This window comes from Prunus dulcis, chromosome 2 (genome assembly GCF_902201215.1).
Source record: "Prunus dulcis chromosome 2, ALMONDv2, whole genome shotgun sequence".
Taxonomy (NCBI): domain Eukaryota; kingdom Viridiplantae; phylum Streptophyta; class Magnoliopsida; order Rosales; family Rosaceae; genus Prunus; species Prunus dulcis.
The window spans coordinates 26120433-26137034 of NC_047651.1; the positions used below are offsets into that span (position 1 = coordinate 26120433).

The 16602-nt window shown below is 36.9% G+C and overlaps 2 protein-coding genes across 3 annotated transcripts; both read left to right on the forward strand.

The window, feature by feature from the left end:
* The first annotated feature begins 157 nt into the window (after positions 1–157).
* Positions 158–1740, forward strand: LOC117618806. Its single transcript, XM_034348540.1, has 2 exons — positions 158–443; positions 1416–1740. The coding sequence occupies exons 1-2, from the start codon at positions 251–253 to the stop codon at positions 1607–1609; spliced, it is 387 nt and encodes a 128-aa protein (XP_034204431.1). The 5' UTR covers positions 158–250; the 3' UTR covers positions 1610–1740.
* Positions 1741–2326: 586 nt separating this feature from the next.
* LOC117618597 (methionine aminopeptidase 2B) lies at positions 2327–13435 on the forward strand. 2 transcript variants are annotated; one of them, XM_034348237.1, is made up of 12 exons: positions 2327–2493; positions 3245–3387; positions 3970–4006; positions 4098–4232; positions 6371–6470; positions 6566–6711; positions 6801–6892; positions 7003–7097; positions 10063–10159; positions 11209–11352; positions 11456–11673; positions 13098–13435. In XM_034348237.1, the coding sequence occupies exons 2-12, from the start codon at positions 3255–3257 to the stop codon at positions 13206–13208; spliced, it is 1308 nt and encodes a 435-aa protein (XP_034204128.1). In that variant the 5' UTR covers positions 2327–2493; positions 3245–3254; the 3' UTR covers positions 13209–13435. The 2 variants fall into 2 exon arrangements, with proteins under 2 accessions (XP_034204128.1, XP_034204129.1); XM_034348238.1 differs by lacking the exons at positions 2327–2493; positions 3970–4006 and having other exon boundaries at positions 3277–3387.
* The last annotated feature ends 3167 nt before the right edge of the window (positions 13436–16602 follow it).

Here is a 16602-nt window from a genome sequence, read left to right on the forward strand (position 1 = left end):
CGCCGCCCAATTTTGCAGCAGAAAGTAAATATTACATTACTCGAGAGATGAAGTAGAAATTTGTAAAGATAACGGGTCCTGGAAGTAAATATGTAGTAAGACAAGGACCTATAAGGAAAGGAAAATGCCAATAGATAAACGTAGCGGGCCTGTAGGCCTTTATTTTCTGTTGAAGAAGAAAGGAATTCGAAATTTGAAAGAGAGAGAGAGAGAGAGAGAGAGAGAGAGAGAGAGAGGGAGGTGTTAAGGAATGGCAACAAGATCAAAACCAGGGAATATGAATATGAAAGGTTTCTACAGGCAAAGGAAAAGCAGTAGCATCGGCGGTGGTATCTCCAAGAAGAACAAATCTCAATCGACCACTCACCCAGCTGCTGCCTCTTTCGGCTCGGATGTCACCCAACCCACCGCACTTATGTCACACGCTTCTCTAGACCTCAAAGGTCCATCTCTCTTCTTGGTTTGTATTTTTTAGGGTTTCTTTCTTTTGTCTGAATATTCGTTAGGGTTTTCAGTACAGCATTTTCTTGCGATGTATTGTACCCATTGCGTTGCCAAATTCCTTCTTATTCTCCGTTTAATTGGGCGTCTCAACATTTAGGCGAGTTTTCATCTGAGGACTAAAACAATAGAATTTGGTGGATGATTCATTAGTTTTTATATAATTTGATACAGATCCACAAATTACACCTATTGTTGGTTTTACTCCGCATATTATTGTTTGTCTTTATTTGAATTGAAAGTTTGAAACCCCAATAGTTCAGAGTTATCGGCTATATCAATTTACCTAACGAAAAGAGTTGATTGGTTGCATTTTCTTACTGGGGTTAACGGGATCTGTCCTACCAACCCAATAGGTATGCTGTTAAAATTTTTGTATACCTAGTCCATGCTTCCGGTTGAGATTTGGTATGTGTTAGATTTGATTTTTTGTTTTTGTTTATGTGGTATTAGTACATTGTTATTTATACATAACGGAACGGTACAATTTATATGTATCAATTAAAGAGGGTTCATATTTATATACTTTCTACAGAAGTGGAATTTCCAGTGTGAAATATAACACAAGGCGGGATTTGATTTCGGGTGTATTGAATGAAGTCAGTTTACATAAGGGGGAGGTGTGAATTCTTGTTTCGAATTCCAAAACGGTTTCTTTTTTAGGCATAGAAAAATTCACTTTTCAATGTTTCTTTTGAACTAATAAATCTTGTTAAGATGTCTTGTATTTGTTAATAAACTGTTTTCTTTTCTTTTGTTTTTGTATATATTCTCAAAGTTTCTCCACTGTTGAATCAAGGGTTAAGGAAACCACATCTAATTGCATCACTAAACTGGATACGGTTCGAGTAGTGACAGATTTTTCTATGCAGTTTTATTTTTGGGTTTGACGCTTTTTCTTTTTTGGTTGATAGATGATTATGATGAGCAAGAAGAGCTGTTGAGGCAATTTGATATGAACATGGCATACGGACCATGCGTTGGGATGACCAGACTTGAAAGGTGGGAGCGTGCTTGCATTCTGGGTTTGAACCCTCCTAAGGAAGTCGAGAGTCTTTTGACGGGTGGCAAAGTTTGCTGTGAGTGCTTGTGGGATGGTCGCATTTAGAAATTACCCAGATTTGTGTATTGCCCTTGTCTAATGTATAAGGTTAAAGGAAACGTTCAGCATCTGCCCAAAACAAGTTTTTATAATGGACTGAATCTCTTAAATCTATTTTGTGCACAAGTTTTAATTTATAGTGCTATTGATGCCTAACCTTATATATTTGAGATATTTAGTCATATAGAACAACTCTACGTCATTTAATTTCTATAAACAAATTTCAAAAAAACCCAGCGGGCCTTATTGAATTTAATTTTGATTATTAAATTACTTTGATGCTTTATTGAGTGTTGTGAGTTTTTATTTATGAGGTTTTGGAATTTGATTTGTTTTAAGAAATTGATGGCAGTTTTGTAATTTCTAAGAATTTAAAAGTCTATTTGTTATGTTGTAAATGAGTATTTTTTGGGGGGGGTAAATATCACAAGGTATTCCCACACTCGAAAGGTGGGATAAATTCCTGTTCGGAATTCGGCTTGCCTCTGGTTACAAAGTGTTTCCAACTGGTTTCAAACTCCTGTCATTGAGGCATCAGGCAGTTTGCTAGTTAAAGGTGGTAGTTTGTCACACCTTGTGGTTAAATGGCTTTGAGTGTGTTTCTAATGTCCATTTTATATAAAGTTTTTTTATAATTTAGGTTCTTACATTTGGTATAATAGTGAATCTTCCTATAAAAAAAAGAAAAAAGGGGTAAGCGTCTCAACGTGCGTTCCAACTTAAATGGAATAGAAAGCCCAGCTGAATCGACGTCGTTCATAGAGAGCTAGAGAAAAAAAAAAAATACGCGTGATCTCTTTCCTCCTTCCTCACAGCGCCGTTCCCTTCTTCCTCGCTCAACACCTCGCGCAACGAGAACGCGGCACCTCAAGAGCTTGCTGCAAATACAGGTACGCCATCTTCTTTCCCTCTCTATGGTGAGGCTGCGAGATATGTTCCAAGCCAAGCACAAAATTTTCCAGATATGTTTAAAAATAATCCCTGGCGTCCATAGCGATGACCGTATCGGGGGAGTATCCGTTGGTCAACATGAATTCAACGATACGCCATACGTAAGTCGCCGTATCGGGCCGGAATCGTATCCGATACTCACATACATACCCCTCTTTGGAGGCGTGTCCAGGGTTTAGGGTTTCACCTATACACAATTCAGAGTGTTTCCCCTCTCCGTCACTTCAGTCCCACTTGCCCCAGCACCCGATATTTCTTTAACCTTTTTAATTCTACAGTCCTTTCATCTGCTCTACCCAAAATCTCCCATTTTTGTGAATTAGGGTTCAATTGGCATCTCTGTGTAATCAACAGATCAGAGTACAATTCTTTTGCTGTAGGTTTGTCTCTACACGGTTTACCAGGCAAGTCTGCGCCCAAATTGCTCGACTCCCCCGGTAATCTCCCCGTCCCATTTCCTTCATATTCACCTTGCAATTTGATGTACATGTGTTGGTCCTACCTCTAACGCCAAGCCCATCAACTGAGCTTACTACCCTTACTGTGGTCCTTTATTTCTCTGCAGACCCTGGATAACATATCAAGATTGAGAACAAGAACAACTGTATTATCATGTTCTAAATTGATGTTATTAGTTTTTTTCCCTTTTCACTATGTTCGGTTGACAAGTGCTGTGCATTCTGTTAACAGGTGATTGCGGATGGCGGAGGTAAATTTGAATAAAAACGTCCCTTTTGAAGAAAATGAGACTTTTGAGCCCATAAATGGCAATGGCAATAAGGAGGCCGCCGAACAATCTAAAATTTTGCAAAACGATGAAGATGACGACAAAGGTGATTTTTTGATATCAAAGTAACTGCCATGTTACTCTTAGAGCATCTCCAATGGTAAACTAAACTCTTCAAATAAAAGTTTGTTGACCTATGTGGCAATTTGAAAATGTTTATTTGCTACTTTAATAATTTATGCCCAACAGACTCTTCAATTCAATTAATGTAATGTTATTGAAAAGAATGAAAAATATGAAAACACATGAAGCTTTCAAAAGAGAGGTTGTTAAATTACCTAGTCACATTTATATTTGGAATTTACCATATAAACAGGAAACCCCTTTGCATTTGCACTCTGATGTATTCAAGTTATAATTGTACTAAATCATCGGTTCCTCCATTCCTTAAGTAGTTCTGTATCAAAGAATCTAAGTGGTGGTAAAATCCGCATCCCAGGTTATGAATTCGATTATGGTGTGCCTACCTAATTAGAAATGAAAACTTTTGGCAAATGAAATAATGTGAAATTTAATTAAATTATAATTAATAATTTACTAGGGCATTTTAATGTGTTTGTAATGTATGAAGTTCTGCATCTCACACCCTTCTATCTCTCTATCTCTCGCTTGGTTTTTCTTTTGGCAGACATTGCAAAGAAAAAAAAGAAGAAAAGTAAAAGCAAGTAAGGAAAATTGTGTGGTATTACTATATATATTTGTTTTGTTTTGAACGATTTCACTATAAATTTTGTTACTTTCTTTCCTTATCTGCAGGAAAAAGAAAGCACCGCAGGAGCAGACTAATCCACAATCTATGCAAGCGCAGACTGATCCACCATCTATTCCTGTTGTTGACCTGTTTCCATCTGGGGAGTTTCTTGAGGGTGAAATTCAACAGTACAAAGACGAGTGAGTATATTGTATTGCTTATGCAATTTACGGCACTTATTTTAAGGTTTTTAGTAACTTTGGTTGGGGTATGTGGTTCAACATTAGTTCAATAGGCAATCCTGCTCTGGGGCAATAATTAACCCAAATGTCTCTAGTACCATAATTAAGAAGGTACCTGTTTTTTGACATGGAATCGTGGGGAAAACTGGGATTATTTATGGCAACGTTTGATCTGTTTCTAGTACCAGCTGAAGGTAATGAGAGAAAAGCGAGGAAAGGGAAAAGTTGTAAAGGAAATAAAGCGAAGATGGAAGAGGGAATTGAATAATTTAATTGAAGTCTGATGTTATTTATGAGGGGAAGGATGTTGGCAGAGCAGGGTAGAAGCAGTTAATAATGAGGTGAATCAGTTGGAATCTCCTTGGGAAGTCAAAGGAAAAGAAGTCTTACTAATGAGGCTTTAGTGAGGCTTCAGTGAATCTAGTCCTTGGAGATTTATCCTTTTCTAGTTTGGTAGGATAATGATGATATGTGAGCTTCTAGAAATGTAGCCGATGTTTTTTTTTTGGATTGCGGGATAGTCTGAGATTTATTTATTGGTATCAAGGGGAAGTTGGACCTCTTGTCCACTTTTTCTTTGTATTTTGTACAATAGTTGGTTTTAAAGTAAATTTATTTTTCATAAAAAACATTTGAAGGCTAAAGCACCCTCGTAAGGTGCACATTTTTTGCTTGGATAATTGCTCATGCTAGAGTTAAAACCTATTATTTGATTCGAAGGAGCAGACTAAATGTCTTTCTCTTCAATAGTGCATAACGCTTAAAGTGTGGATCATCTGTTTTGTCACTCCTGTATAGCTTTAAGATTGTTTCTAGAGAAGTTAATTTGAGTTGGGTGATTCCAGCTGTATATTGCCCTCCTTTCGGTGAGACGCATAAGGCATTTGGCGGCTCTTAGAATGAAATTGTAGTGTGCTGGCTGTGTCTTGGTTAATTTGGATTGAGTGGAATAAGCAATGTTCGTAAAATCGCTAGGCGGTAGGCGGGCAGCAGGCAGGGGCCTAGCGCCTAGAGGAGTAATTGGGGCCTAGGCCTTTTTTTTTGTTTTATAAATTATAAATTATAAATTAATACCAAAATCATGCAAAATAAAGGGATATATAAATTAAGATAGTGAGGAAAAATAAATTTATAATAGTACGAAAAAGAAAAATACTTGAAATAAAAGGCTAGGCCTCTAAGTCTAACTCTTCCTCCTCTCCATATCCCTCAAAGACTCTCGGTATCAGACTCAAACTCAACATCCTCGTCATCTCCCTTTCCTTTGTGGGTCACTGGTGGGCAAGAGGTCGTAGGACGCGACCTGGTGGTGGTCGTCGCGGGTGGAGGCTTGGTGGTGGTGGTGGTCTGTCGTAAGAGAGAGAGAGAGGGGACGACTTAAGAGGAGAGAGAGGCAGCGTGATTTTCTTTAAAGTCAGGAAAATTATTTTTTATTTTTTATTTTAAAAAAGGACCTGACTCGCCCTGGTGCCCAGACACACCCATGCGCCGTCTAACTCCGTGGCGTCTACCCTAACAATTAAGGTGAAATCGCGGTGGTGTCCTCCCGCCTAGGCCAATTTTTTGAACGCTGGGAATGAGAGGAATTTTGAGAATCATAGTTGGCATGGAGGAGGTGTTATGGGATAAAGTCAATTGGGTTTTCTCTGTCCTTCAATGTCTCCAGGATATTTCATTCTTCTATTTTGGCAAGTTGGACTGCAGCTTTCCTGTAAGAGATTTCGTTTTTTGGTGTTTTTGTTTCTGTTGGACTGCAGAAAATGTCTCAGTTTCACTTTTACTTATTCTTGTTTATTCCTGTGGTAGTCTAGTGTGCAAGTTGCTGTACTTTAGTTTTCATCAGGCATTTTGGGTTAATTTAAGTGCAGTGAAACTCAAACCAGTTTCTGGTCGAATTCCTTTGGAATGCATGAACAGGAGCATTTTGCCCTTGGTAATGGAAAATAACCATCAATGGAATATGCTCTTAGTGTAATCATTTTATTATTTATATTAGGCCCAAGTTTCATTTGCATGATACTGGATCTGTGCTACTTATTGTATTTCTTTTGTTTGTATATTTCTTCAATATAGTCAAATTTGGTATTGTGTTTCAGCAACCTGTGGAGGTCTACCTCTGAAGAGAAGAGGGAGTTGGAACGTGTTGAAAAACCAATGTATAATTCGGTTCGTCGAGCAGCTGAAGTTCATCGCCAGGTGCAGTTTTACTATGTGAATGTACTACTGCTTAAATTAACATAACTTGACCTGGGAAAGTAAATCAGCTGGAGGCGTTGTTTACTTTTAATTAGGTTCGGAAATACATCAAGGGAATTTTAAGGCCTGGAATGTTGATGACTGATTTGTGTGAGACTTTGGAGAACACAGTTCGGAAGTTAATATCCGAGAATGGTCTGGAAGCAGGCATTGCTTTCCCCACGGGATGCTCTTTGAATTGGTAGACCTTTTATATCCACCTGTGAATTTAATTTCTTCTATTGTTCGCCACATAATTCTATTTGTGTTCATTCCGCTTCTTATTGTCAGGGTTGCTGCTCATTGGACCCCAAATACAGGCGACAAGACAGTGCTTCAGTATGATGATGTAATGAAATTGGATTTTGGAACTCATGTTGACGGTAATTCAATCTCTACTTCTGTGTTTTAAATCCTGTGGAGAAGTCAACTCTTGGTGAACTCTAGTAAGCATGGGCAAGTTGTCAAGCATGAGTTGTTGTTGACTTTACAGGATGTATAGTTGACTGTGCATTTACAGTAGCGTTCAATCCTATGTTTGATCCACTGCTTGAAGCCTCACGTGAAGCAACAAATACGGGTATCAAGGTACTATACCGCCCCTGTTAAAGGTTAATTGCTTAAATACACTTTTTTATCCTATAGTTTAGATAAGTATCAATCGAGCAAATCTAGTTATAATTTCCATGTGACCCTAATTCTTTACAATTGTATGGTTCGAGTCCAAAAGTATTGCTAGTAAGTTTGAAGATTATTGTTGTGACTTTGAGGATAGGATCTTTGAGCTGATAATAGAGTCTGACTTCAAATTTTATGCAAATGATCATAATGTGAGACGGATAAGTATCTATTACACGATGCAACACAATTAAGTATCATTCCTCAGGGTTACATTAATACTTTATACTAATTGAGGTGAAATATGAGCAATTGCGTCCTTAGTTTTAGAGGCTCTTTGTTATTATTGTTAATTGTAGTCCGTAAATTTTTATAATTGTAGCAAAGCAAGTCCGTTTAATGCTATCACTAGTTGTAAGACAATTGATATATATTTCCTTGAGTTTAAATCATTATTGATAATTTCATAATATCTATGAGCACATTACCTCTTACGAAACCCTTATGCAGAAGTGACAAAGAAAGAAGAAAAGAGAAAGAAGAAGCCAATTTTTTAGTTATTTCAATTCACTAATAGTAGTTCTTTGTTGAGCTAATTACAAATTACTACCTGAGGTTTGGGGTGTTCTTCAAAGTGGGGGATACAATTTCAATTTTTTCACATTGCAACCTATTTTATCAAAATTTTAGACCTTCGGGTGGTTTTTAGTTACATTGCTGACATAGCAGATGAGAGACCTATTTATGGACTGACGTTCGAAGCCAAACTTGTGATACATAGCACTTGCTTGCTTCAAGTTGCCAAACCTTCCTCTTTGTCATGAGTGTATGCTGCTAATCATCCAATCTCCTATATTAAGAGTTCTAATGGTTTTTAATTACCAATTAGCTGCTCTTCATTTTCTAGAGTTCACCATCAAGGACTTTTCATATTTTTTGGAGTTCTCCATCAAAGACTTTTGGTCTTTCTCTTGCTGGAGTTTTCTAGAAGGCTCTTGAATTTTCTCTATTAATCTACTTAGTGTCTTTTTAGATCCTCTAATAAAGTCTTAGTGCATGCACTCAGAATGATTGGAGTTACCCAACTTAGGTTTTTATTAGGAAAATTGGAAAAGGCTTTGTAGTTGAGTTTTAAATGCTAGTCTTGGCTATAAATATATGTAAGTGCTTAGGCAAAGGCATGAACTAAAAGAATAAATTAGTTATCAGAAATTTTCTGGTCTACTTTCCTGTGATGGGAATTTTGGTGTGAAGCCTGTCTCTATCTTTATTATTAATAGGTTTTCTGTCTTAATTTCCATTCATATGTAGAGCAAGTGTTTCATTTGTTTAATGTACCAACTTCCAATAAATTCTTCTTTCATTGCTTTGTCTCTAAACCTGTTCTTTTTTGAATCCTATAGATAATTAATCATAAGCCTACAACCTTCCAGAATTAGTACTCTATATGGGAATTCAGACTCACATTGGATTTTGAACAGACCCTAAACTAGAGGAATTTACAGAATAATTGGAACTAATTAACTTCTTTATTTTGAGGAACATATTGTGGGAAGTGATGTTAACTAGTTTCGTGCTTATTCTTACTGTGAATTTATTGTTATGTAGATGGGTGTTTATGCCTAGTGAGTTTCAAAGCTTGAATTATTCTAAAGTTGATCTTGGTTTCTCTTGCTGGGCTTTGTGAAAACACGTTAAACCTCAAGGGTGTTTGCGTATTTAGCCCTTGTTTTCAATTACATATTAGCTTAAATCAATGGCTACATATTTGGGAAAATTTATATAATGGTGCTTATGGATTGTGTGCCTGAGTAATGTTATGGCACCAAATTTGAGTCCCAAGTGGTGTGGCATGTGGGACATGCCACCTGATTAGTTTTATTTTAAAAATTAAGTGTCATGTCTTAATTAATTCAAAACTCAAATTCAACAAAATAAGATGACATTTTGTGAAAAGAAAACAAGGAACCCGACAGTCCCAACCACAGTACCACCACCAAGCTGGATCGTGTACCGTGCCACATTGCTTTGTCTTCATGCTCCCCTTTCGTAGCAGTGTCTTTACTAGACACCCAAAACCAAATAACTCAAATTCAAAGTAAAAGATGACATGTCAAAGAAACTAAACTGGAAAACTACTACTGCAAAAACTAAGCTCTCAACTTTGGTTTTCAATCTAAAGTTTTGATGGAAAACAGGGCAGTTGAACAAGTTCTTTGTTCATGATTTCAATCCTAGCCCAACCTTCCTATTTATAGGTAGAAAACCCGAGCTTATTAGGTTTGACTAGTCATCGTAGTAGACTCCTCATAGAGCAACCTGAAATCACCACGAACTATCACCTCATTCATAGGTTTGACACCACACCATCTAGCTATTCCACCTCTAGATATTTTGAAGAGATATGAATAGAGGAAGAAGACAAGAGAATGAAAAGGACGAAAATTTCGTAAATACTTTTATGCCTATATGACTAGTTGATCACTCCTAGTCATCTGCACTCGTTTTCTTTTGGGAAAAATAAGTCTTTACATATACCGGCCTAAAATTTAGCTCCTAATTGTTCACCTTACAGGTTAGCTAATTACACAATTTAACAAATGCCGCCTTATATTAGGACGGTGAGAAAGTAAGACCATAACTCATAGTATTTGATACCTTTATCTCCTTCGTTGCTTCCAACTTAAGAAGTAGAGAGTTTCTGTGTATTTGATTTTCTTTTCCCTCTAGTTTAATGCTGCTTTTGCAATCATTCTGGTGCGCTTTTGCATTGTTTTAACTTATAACTTGCTTATGAATGAAATTATTTTCGTAACTAGCTTATGGTTGTTTATCATTACATGTTAATTGGATATAATTTTTCACTGAATTTGTATTTAGTGCTTTAATTGAAAGGTTAGTTACTCAGAAATATGTTGACTCTGTATTTTTCTAGGAGTCTGGAATTGATGTGCGTCTTTGTGATGTTGGTGCTGCAATCCAAGAAGTCATGGAATCGTATGAGGTTGAAATCAATGGAAAGGTGTATCAAGGTATTTTTCCATGTGATGTGACTATCTTTTACACTCATCAGAGAGTACATGTTATGCAGTTTACTTGTTAAAAAAGAGTGGAGCCTTCACCTCGCAAATATTTTGAGAATGATATTTGTTCTTCATTATGAGAGTGTAAATGGTACAAGACACATTCTAGCTAAATCACATAACCAAACCCAAAACTCTTGTGCAGTTACACACATAATATCCATGACCAACTTGCTTTCCATTAGAATTTTGGGTATTAGATAGAGCAGAGCATGCTTTTATTTGTCGCAACCTTACAAGAAAACTTGCTTATCACTGTCTTGAACAAAATAGTTATATTCTGTCATTTAGACGGCTTAAAATTGCCTCAACTAACCAAAACCAAATTGGTTTTCATGATTGCTTTAAAATATCAATGCATAACACATAGTTGGGTGTAAACTACATGCAGCTTATACTGAATGCATCGAAACCAGCCAAGTCAAATATAGCTGCTAACTTGTCACTTTGTCGATCCTTGCACGGGTTTCTCATCAATCGTCTTACTGAGCTATCAATATTTTTTCAGAACTAAATTAATTGATGAATTTTGGTGGTGAAATAATGAATCTGTATGCGGTCAAATTGGTGGCTCGTGTTTCCTAGTAACTTCTTCCTCTTAACTGATTATGTCAACCAGACTAAGCGTTTAAAATTATTTGTTGAATTAAATTTGTAGAAGAAATTATGGCTCCAATAACTGACCCTGTGTCGTTCCCATTGACTTGCAATATTCTCATTTTTTCACTAGCTGGCCGAGTCAACATAAGTTTGGCTCATACTTGGAGAAGGAAAAGGGTTAAGCGTTATAACTGGCATTATTACAATATTCTCACTCTTTCACCATACCTTGTGTATTCTGCAACCGACTCTGAAAACAGTTTGTTTTGTTTTTCTTGTTGATTTTTGTTTTTGCTCATCAAGTAATGAGTTTGCCACTTTTACTCATTTATCAACAACCCTTTTATGAGATGTCCTGTTGATAATTCTGTACATGTGACGTAGACTTTGTCTAACAGTTAAAAGTATCCGAAACTTGAATGGACATAGCATTGGACGTTATCAAATTCATGCTGGAAAATCTGTTCCTATTGTGAAAGGAGGGGAGCAGACGAAAATGGAAGAGGGTGAATTTTTTGCAATTGAAACTTTTGCATCAACTGGTAAAAGAAAGTTTTTGTATTTGGCAGGAATCTGATGTGAAATAGGTAGTAGTTCACTGTGACTGCTGTGCTAACTATCCCATGTTATGTAACTTATATTCAGGGAAAGGTTATGTCAGAGAAGATCTAGAGTGCAGCCATTACATGAAAAATTTTGAAGTTGGCCACATCCCATTGAGGATGCCCAGGGCAAAGCAATTGCTAGCAACAATTAACAAGAACTTCTCCACTTTGGCCTTTTGCAGGCGGTATTTAGACCGCCTGGGAGAGACGAAATATCTTATGGCGCTAAAGAATTTGTGTGATGCTGGCATTGTCCAGGTATTTTTCATCAATCAACTTGTTCATCCTAATACAACTGTGCTTCCATACCAATTTTCCATCACTATTTGGTATTATGAAGCGTGGTGTAGTTTGATTTTGTTATGTCGGGAGATAGGAATTCCCCCCTGAATTGCTTTGTGGTCACAGCAAGATGATAGTAATGGTCTTTGCTGCTACATAAATTCATCCACTCAAACGCTAGTTTTAAAGTGTTACATGGTACTTGTATATGCTTCTGGACTAAAGCTGAAATTGCTGGTAGTCAAGTGAAGGATTTAGATGGTACTTGCATATCTTTCAATTTGGTGTTCTAAACTTCTAACATGTTTAAGGAAAGGATTTATTTGAAAATTTACTAATTGAGATAAGTTGTCTCTGAAAATATTTGTCAAGTAAGTTTAGGTTGGAAATCAAGAATCCGGAAAAAGACACAGATTAATGAAAATAAGAAGCATTAAATGCTTCAATGGCACCATGAAACTATCAAAGAATATTAATGGAAAAAATTCACAGATTAATCTTATAGATGATGTAAGTTGCTATGCTGGTTTGTTTTCTGGAGTAGACTAGTACTAGTGTAGTCAAGTGGTGCTGTCGTGTGGAGGTCAAATCCTATTTTTGGCAGAAATCTAGGCAAAAGGCACCATCATGAAAAAAAATCTGATTAATTGATGGAGAAGATGATTTCTTGAAGGAGACAGGAGTCTGGCTTGCTGAATTATTTAATCAGTAGAGGCCTACATGAAACTTTTCCGTTTGAAGTTCCTCTGATGCATGTAACACCTGCTTATCTATAACAAGTCATGCTTTCCTTTAGGAAACCTATGGTTAAGAAGACTTTAATGAGCTAATAATAAGTGTGCATGCTAGTTTATTGCAATATTAGTATTTTTGTTTTATTTAGTTGAGTTATGTACTCATGTTGGATTTTCATGTTGGTCTTTATGTCAATTTCTCAGTAAACTGCCCAATGAGGAATTGAAATAAAGACCAACATGAATTTCTGTTTATGCCCCACATATTCAGCAGTCTTAATTGTTGCAAAACCAGCACCATAAACCCTATATTATTTGCTTTTGTCAACCTATTCTTCTTTAGCTGTTTGGTGTCATTCTGAATTTCTGAGACGTAAGCGTGAGTACTATTCAGTCAAGTTTTGTTCATCCTGTTGTCTTGCAAGTATCCTTGACTTCTACCAGAGATAAAAAGTGAATATTTCTTTGGTGCCAATCTGCATTCCTAAAACCGTAGTTTGCTAAAGTGGCTCCACCAGAGTTATTTATGTAGATGTGTCAGATTGTAATGCTCATCTGAACTCAATATATTACAACATAGCTTTTGTTAATATGCTGCCTTGTTTCACTATATCGCTTCCTGCAATTGGTGCTGACGAAGAACCTCGTTCATTTTTCTTATGGCAGCCCTATCCTCCTCTCTGTGATGTTAAAGGCAGTTATGTATCTCAGTTTGAGCATACCATTTTGCTTCGGCCAACCTGCAAAGAGGTCATATCCAGAGGTGATGACTACTGATATGGACGACGATAACTTTGCCATGAAAACCTGCATGGTGGTTGTACCATGTTTTTTGAGTACAAACAGGAATAAGTTTATTTTTGTGTTTTCCGCATTTATCTCTGTTATCGTTTAACTGCAATGAAATTTTTTCTCAGTATTTTGCTTGTCGTATGTGACATGTCTATTGAAAAAGACACTGGTTCCATAGAAACATTTGAATTTCAAAGAAAAAATTTCGGTGACCGAAGAAATCTATATATTTCAAATCCATAAATATAAAGCCTCTATCGAACGGAGAAATTGATTTACACCCAAATTACAATGAATTTTATACCCAGTTTCAAAATTATTCGAAATGACGCATTTGCTTGTCTACTCTAAACATGTATAACTGGATAAGCATAATCGTTAAAGAAAGAGCCATGAAGTGCGAAACAGTGAAGGCCCTTGGGAAAGAAAAAGGAAATGGGATTTCGTCTTTCCCTTTGTCCTTTGAATCCCTGCCACTTTCTTTACTTAATCCTTCCTATCTTCTTTTCTCCATTTCCTATTTTTATCCTTCCTCTCTACAGTAAACTTTGGCTGTGCATTGGCATGACCCCCCTGGAGCAGACTGCGCTACACCTCGCATCAAAACCCGGTCAGACTGCCGAAACCAAACCTTTGGGTTGGTTTGGGTATGTTTTGGTCGCCTAAACCAGCGTCTTCTTTTTCTTCTCCCCATATGTCGGACTCAAGATCTCGCATTAGAAAAATAGTATATCCTAGAGTGGTTTAAGAGCTCACAAGAACCCTTCCCTTACAAGCCGGTTTTTAGGGGCAAGTGTTACCTATTGGTTGTAAACATTTGGTATTAGAGCCAGGTTTCACCATGCAACTAGGCCCAAATCCACGGAAGGGGCGACCTATAGGCTAGATTAAAATGATCAGTGTTATGTATGGGCATGATATTGAGTCATTGAATACTGATAGGTGAGTGAAGCTGCCTCAAAGGAAGGAAAGGGCTACCATCGGGTTAGTGTCGATAGAGTGGGCCAACGAGGACATTGGGTACGGAAGCGTGGTGGCATGTTAGGACTCAAGATCTCACACTGGAAAAATAGCATGTCCTAGAGTGGTTTTAGAGCTCATGGGCACCCTTCTAGTACAAGCCTGTTTTTAGGGGCAAGTTCTACCCATGATTTTTTAACACCATATCTCATCCTCCTTCCGCCACTTTCCATCTCTCCCTCTCTATTTTTATTTCTTTTTTCCTTCTCTCCCACTCTCTTTCATTCTTTTCCTCCTCATTCCTCACTCAGTCGGTCTCTAATTTTTTTTTTCTTCCTCTTTTCTCCCATCTCTCTCTTTTTTCTGTATTTTTTTCCACACTCCCTCTCTAATCTTCTTCTTCTCCTTCTTCTTTTTCCGCTGTCTATGTCTTCTTCTCTCTCTCCTGTCTCAGTCTTCATTGTCAGTTTATTATTTTTTTCCCTTCTTGCTCTCTCTGTCTATCTCATTTTTCTAGTTTTTCTTTGGCCTAAACCCGAAATTGAACCAAAAAAATATGAGAATTCCAATCAGAGATGCAAGCTTGAAAGGGACACAAAAGATCTGGTAAAATAGGAACGAAACAAACTGAACTAGTTCAACCATACCAGTCTCTACCGTCAGCGAGGGTTGGTTGAGGCAAAGGCTTGGAGGGGTCAATTCGATGGGAAAAAAAAAAAAGAGAAATCTATTTAGAGATAAAGGCTTCAAAGGGACACAAAAGATATGCTAAAATAGAAATGAAACAAACTGAAATAGTTCAACGATACCAGTCTATATTGTCATCTAGGGTTGACAAAGGCAAGACTAGGTAGGCTTGGCTGAGGCGAGCTGGTTCTTTTTGTTTTATTTTTGTTTTGCACATCTTTTGTGTCCCTTTGAAGCCTCAATCTCTAATTGGAATTCTCATATTTTTTTTTTCCCATCAAATTGACCACTTCTAGCCTTTGCCTTAGCCAACCCTACCTCATGGCCCAAACTGGTATGGTTGAACTCGTTCAGTTTGTTGCATTTCTGTTTTAGCAAATCTTTTGTTTCCCGATCAAGCCTCAATCTCTAATTTGAATTCTCAAATTTTTCCCATAATATTGACCACTCATAGCCTTTGCCTTAGCTAACCCTAGATACTGGTAGGGTTGAACTGGTTTTGTTTGTTTCATTCCTATTTTAGCATATCTTTTGTGTCCTTTTGAAGGCTAATCTCTAATTGGAATTCTCATATTTTTTCTCATCAAATTGACCACTCCTATCCTTTGTCTCAACCAACCCTAGATGACAGTACAGACTGGTATTGTTAAACTGGTTTATTTGGGTTCATTACTAGTTTAACAAATCTTTTGTGTCCCTTTATAGGCACTTTACAATATAACTTACCGGTAAGATATGATGTTTTTAGAAAAATAGGCTTTTCACTCATTAAATTACGGGTAAGATATTGCGTTCTCAGATACATATGCTTTTGATTCATTAACTTAGGGGTAAGATATTGCGTTTTCAGAAAAATAGGCTATTTACTTAATAAATTACGGGTAAGATATTACGTTCTCAAATATATAGGCACTTTACACTAGAACTTACCGGTAAGATATGATATTTTTAGAAAACAAAAAGGCTATTTAGTCAATAAATTAAGGGTAAGACGTTGCCCTCTTTGATATATAAGCACTTTACACTATAACTTACTGGTACGATATAGTGTTGTTAGAAAAATAGGTTATTTACTCAATAACTTACTGGTAAGATACGATGTTTTAAGAAAAACAGGCATTTCACTCAATAAATTAAGGGTAATATATTGCGTTCTCAAATATATAGTCACTTTACCCTATAACTTAAAGGTAAGATATGTTGTTTTTAGAAAAAAAGTCAATTTACTCAACAAATTACAGATAGGATGTTGCGTTCACAGATATATAGGCACTTTACACTATAACTTACTGGTAAGATATCGTGTTTTCCTAAAAATAGGCAATTCACTCAATAAATTACAGGCAAGATTGCATTCTCAGATATGTAGGCAATTTACACTACAACTTACCAGCGCCCTACCCTAGCTCACAGTACAGACAAGTATTGTTGAATCGGTTCAGTTTTTTTGATTCATGTTTTGGCAGATCTTTTGTGTCCATTCGAATTCTCAATCTCTAATTCAAACTCTCATACTTTTACCAATCAAATACGACACTCCTAGCCTTTTATGTGCCCAACCCTAGCTCACGGTACAAACTGGTATTGTTGAATCTGTTCAACTTTTTTGATTCATGTTTTGGCAGATCTTTTGTGTCCATTCGAATCCTCAATCTCTAATTTGAACTCTCATACTTTTTCCAATGAAATTGGCCACTTCTAGCCTTTGCTCTAGCCAACCCTAGCTCACGCT

What these genes read in the sequence shown, in the direction of transcription:
- LOC117618806 (XM_034348540.1), top strand. Translation starts at nt 251, where the DNA reads ATGGCAACAAGATCAAAACCAGGGAATATGAATATGAAAGGTTTCTAC. An exon ending in CGCTTCTCTAGACCTCAAAG is followed by an intron (nt 444 to 1,415) that starts GTCCATCTCTCT and finishes TTTGGTTGATAG; the next exon opens with ATGATTATGATGAGCAAGAA.
- LOC117618597 (XM_034348237.1), top strand. Translation starts at nt 3,255, where the DNA reads ATGGCGGAGGTAAATTTGAATAAAAACGTCCCTTTTGAAGAAAATGAG. An exon ending in CGATGAAGATGACGACAAAG is followed by an intron (nt 3,388 to 3,969) that starts GTGATTTTTTGA and finishes TTCTTTTGGCAG; the next exon opens with ACATTGCAAAGAAAAAAAAG. An exon ending in CAGCTGAAGTTCATCGCCAG is followed by an intron (nt 6,471 to 6,565) that starts GTGCAGTTTTAC and finishes ACTTTTAATTAG; the next exon opens with GTTCGGAAATACATCAAGGG.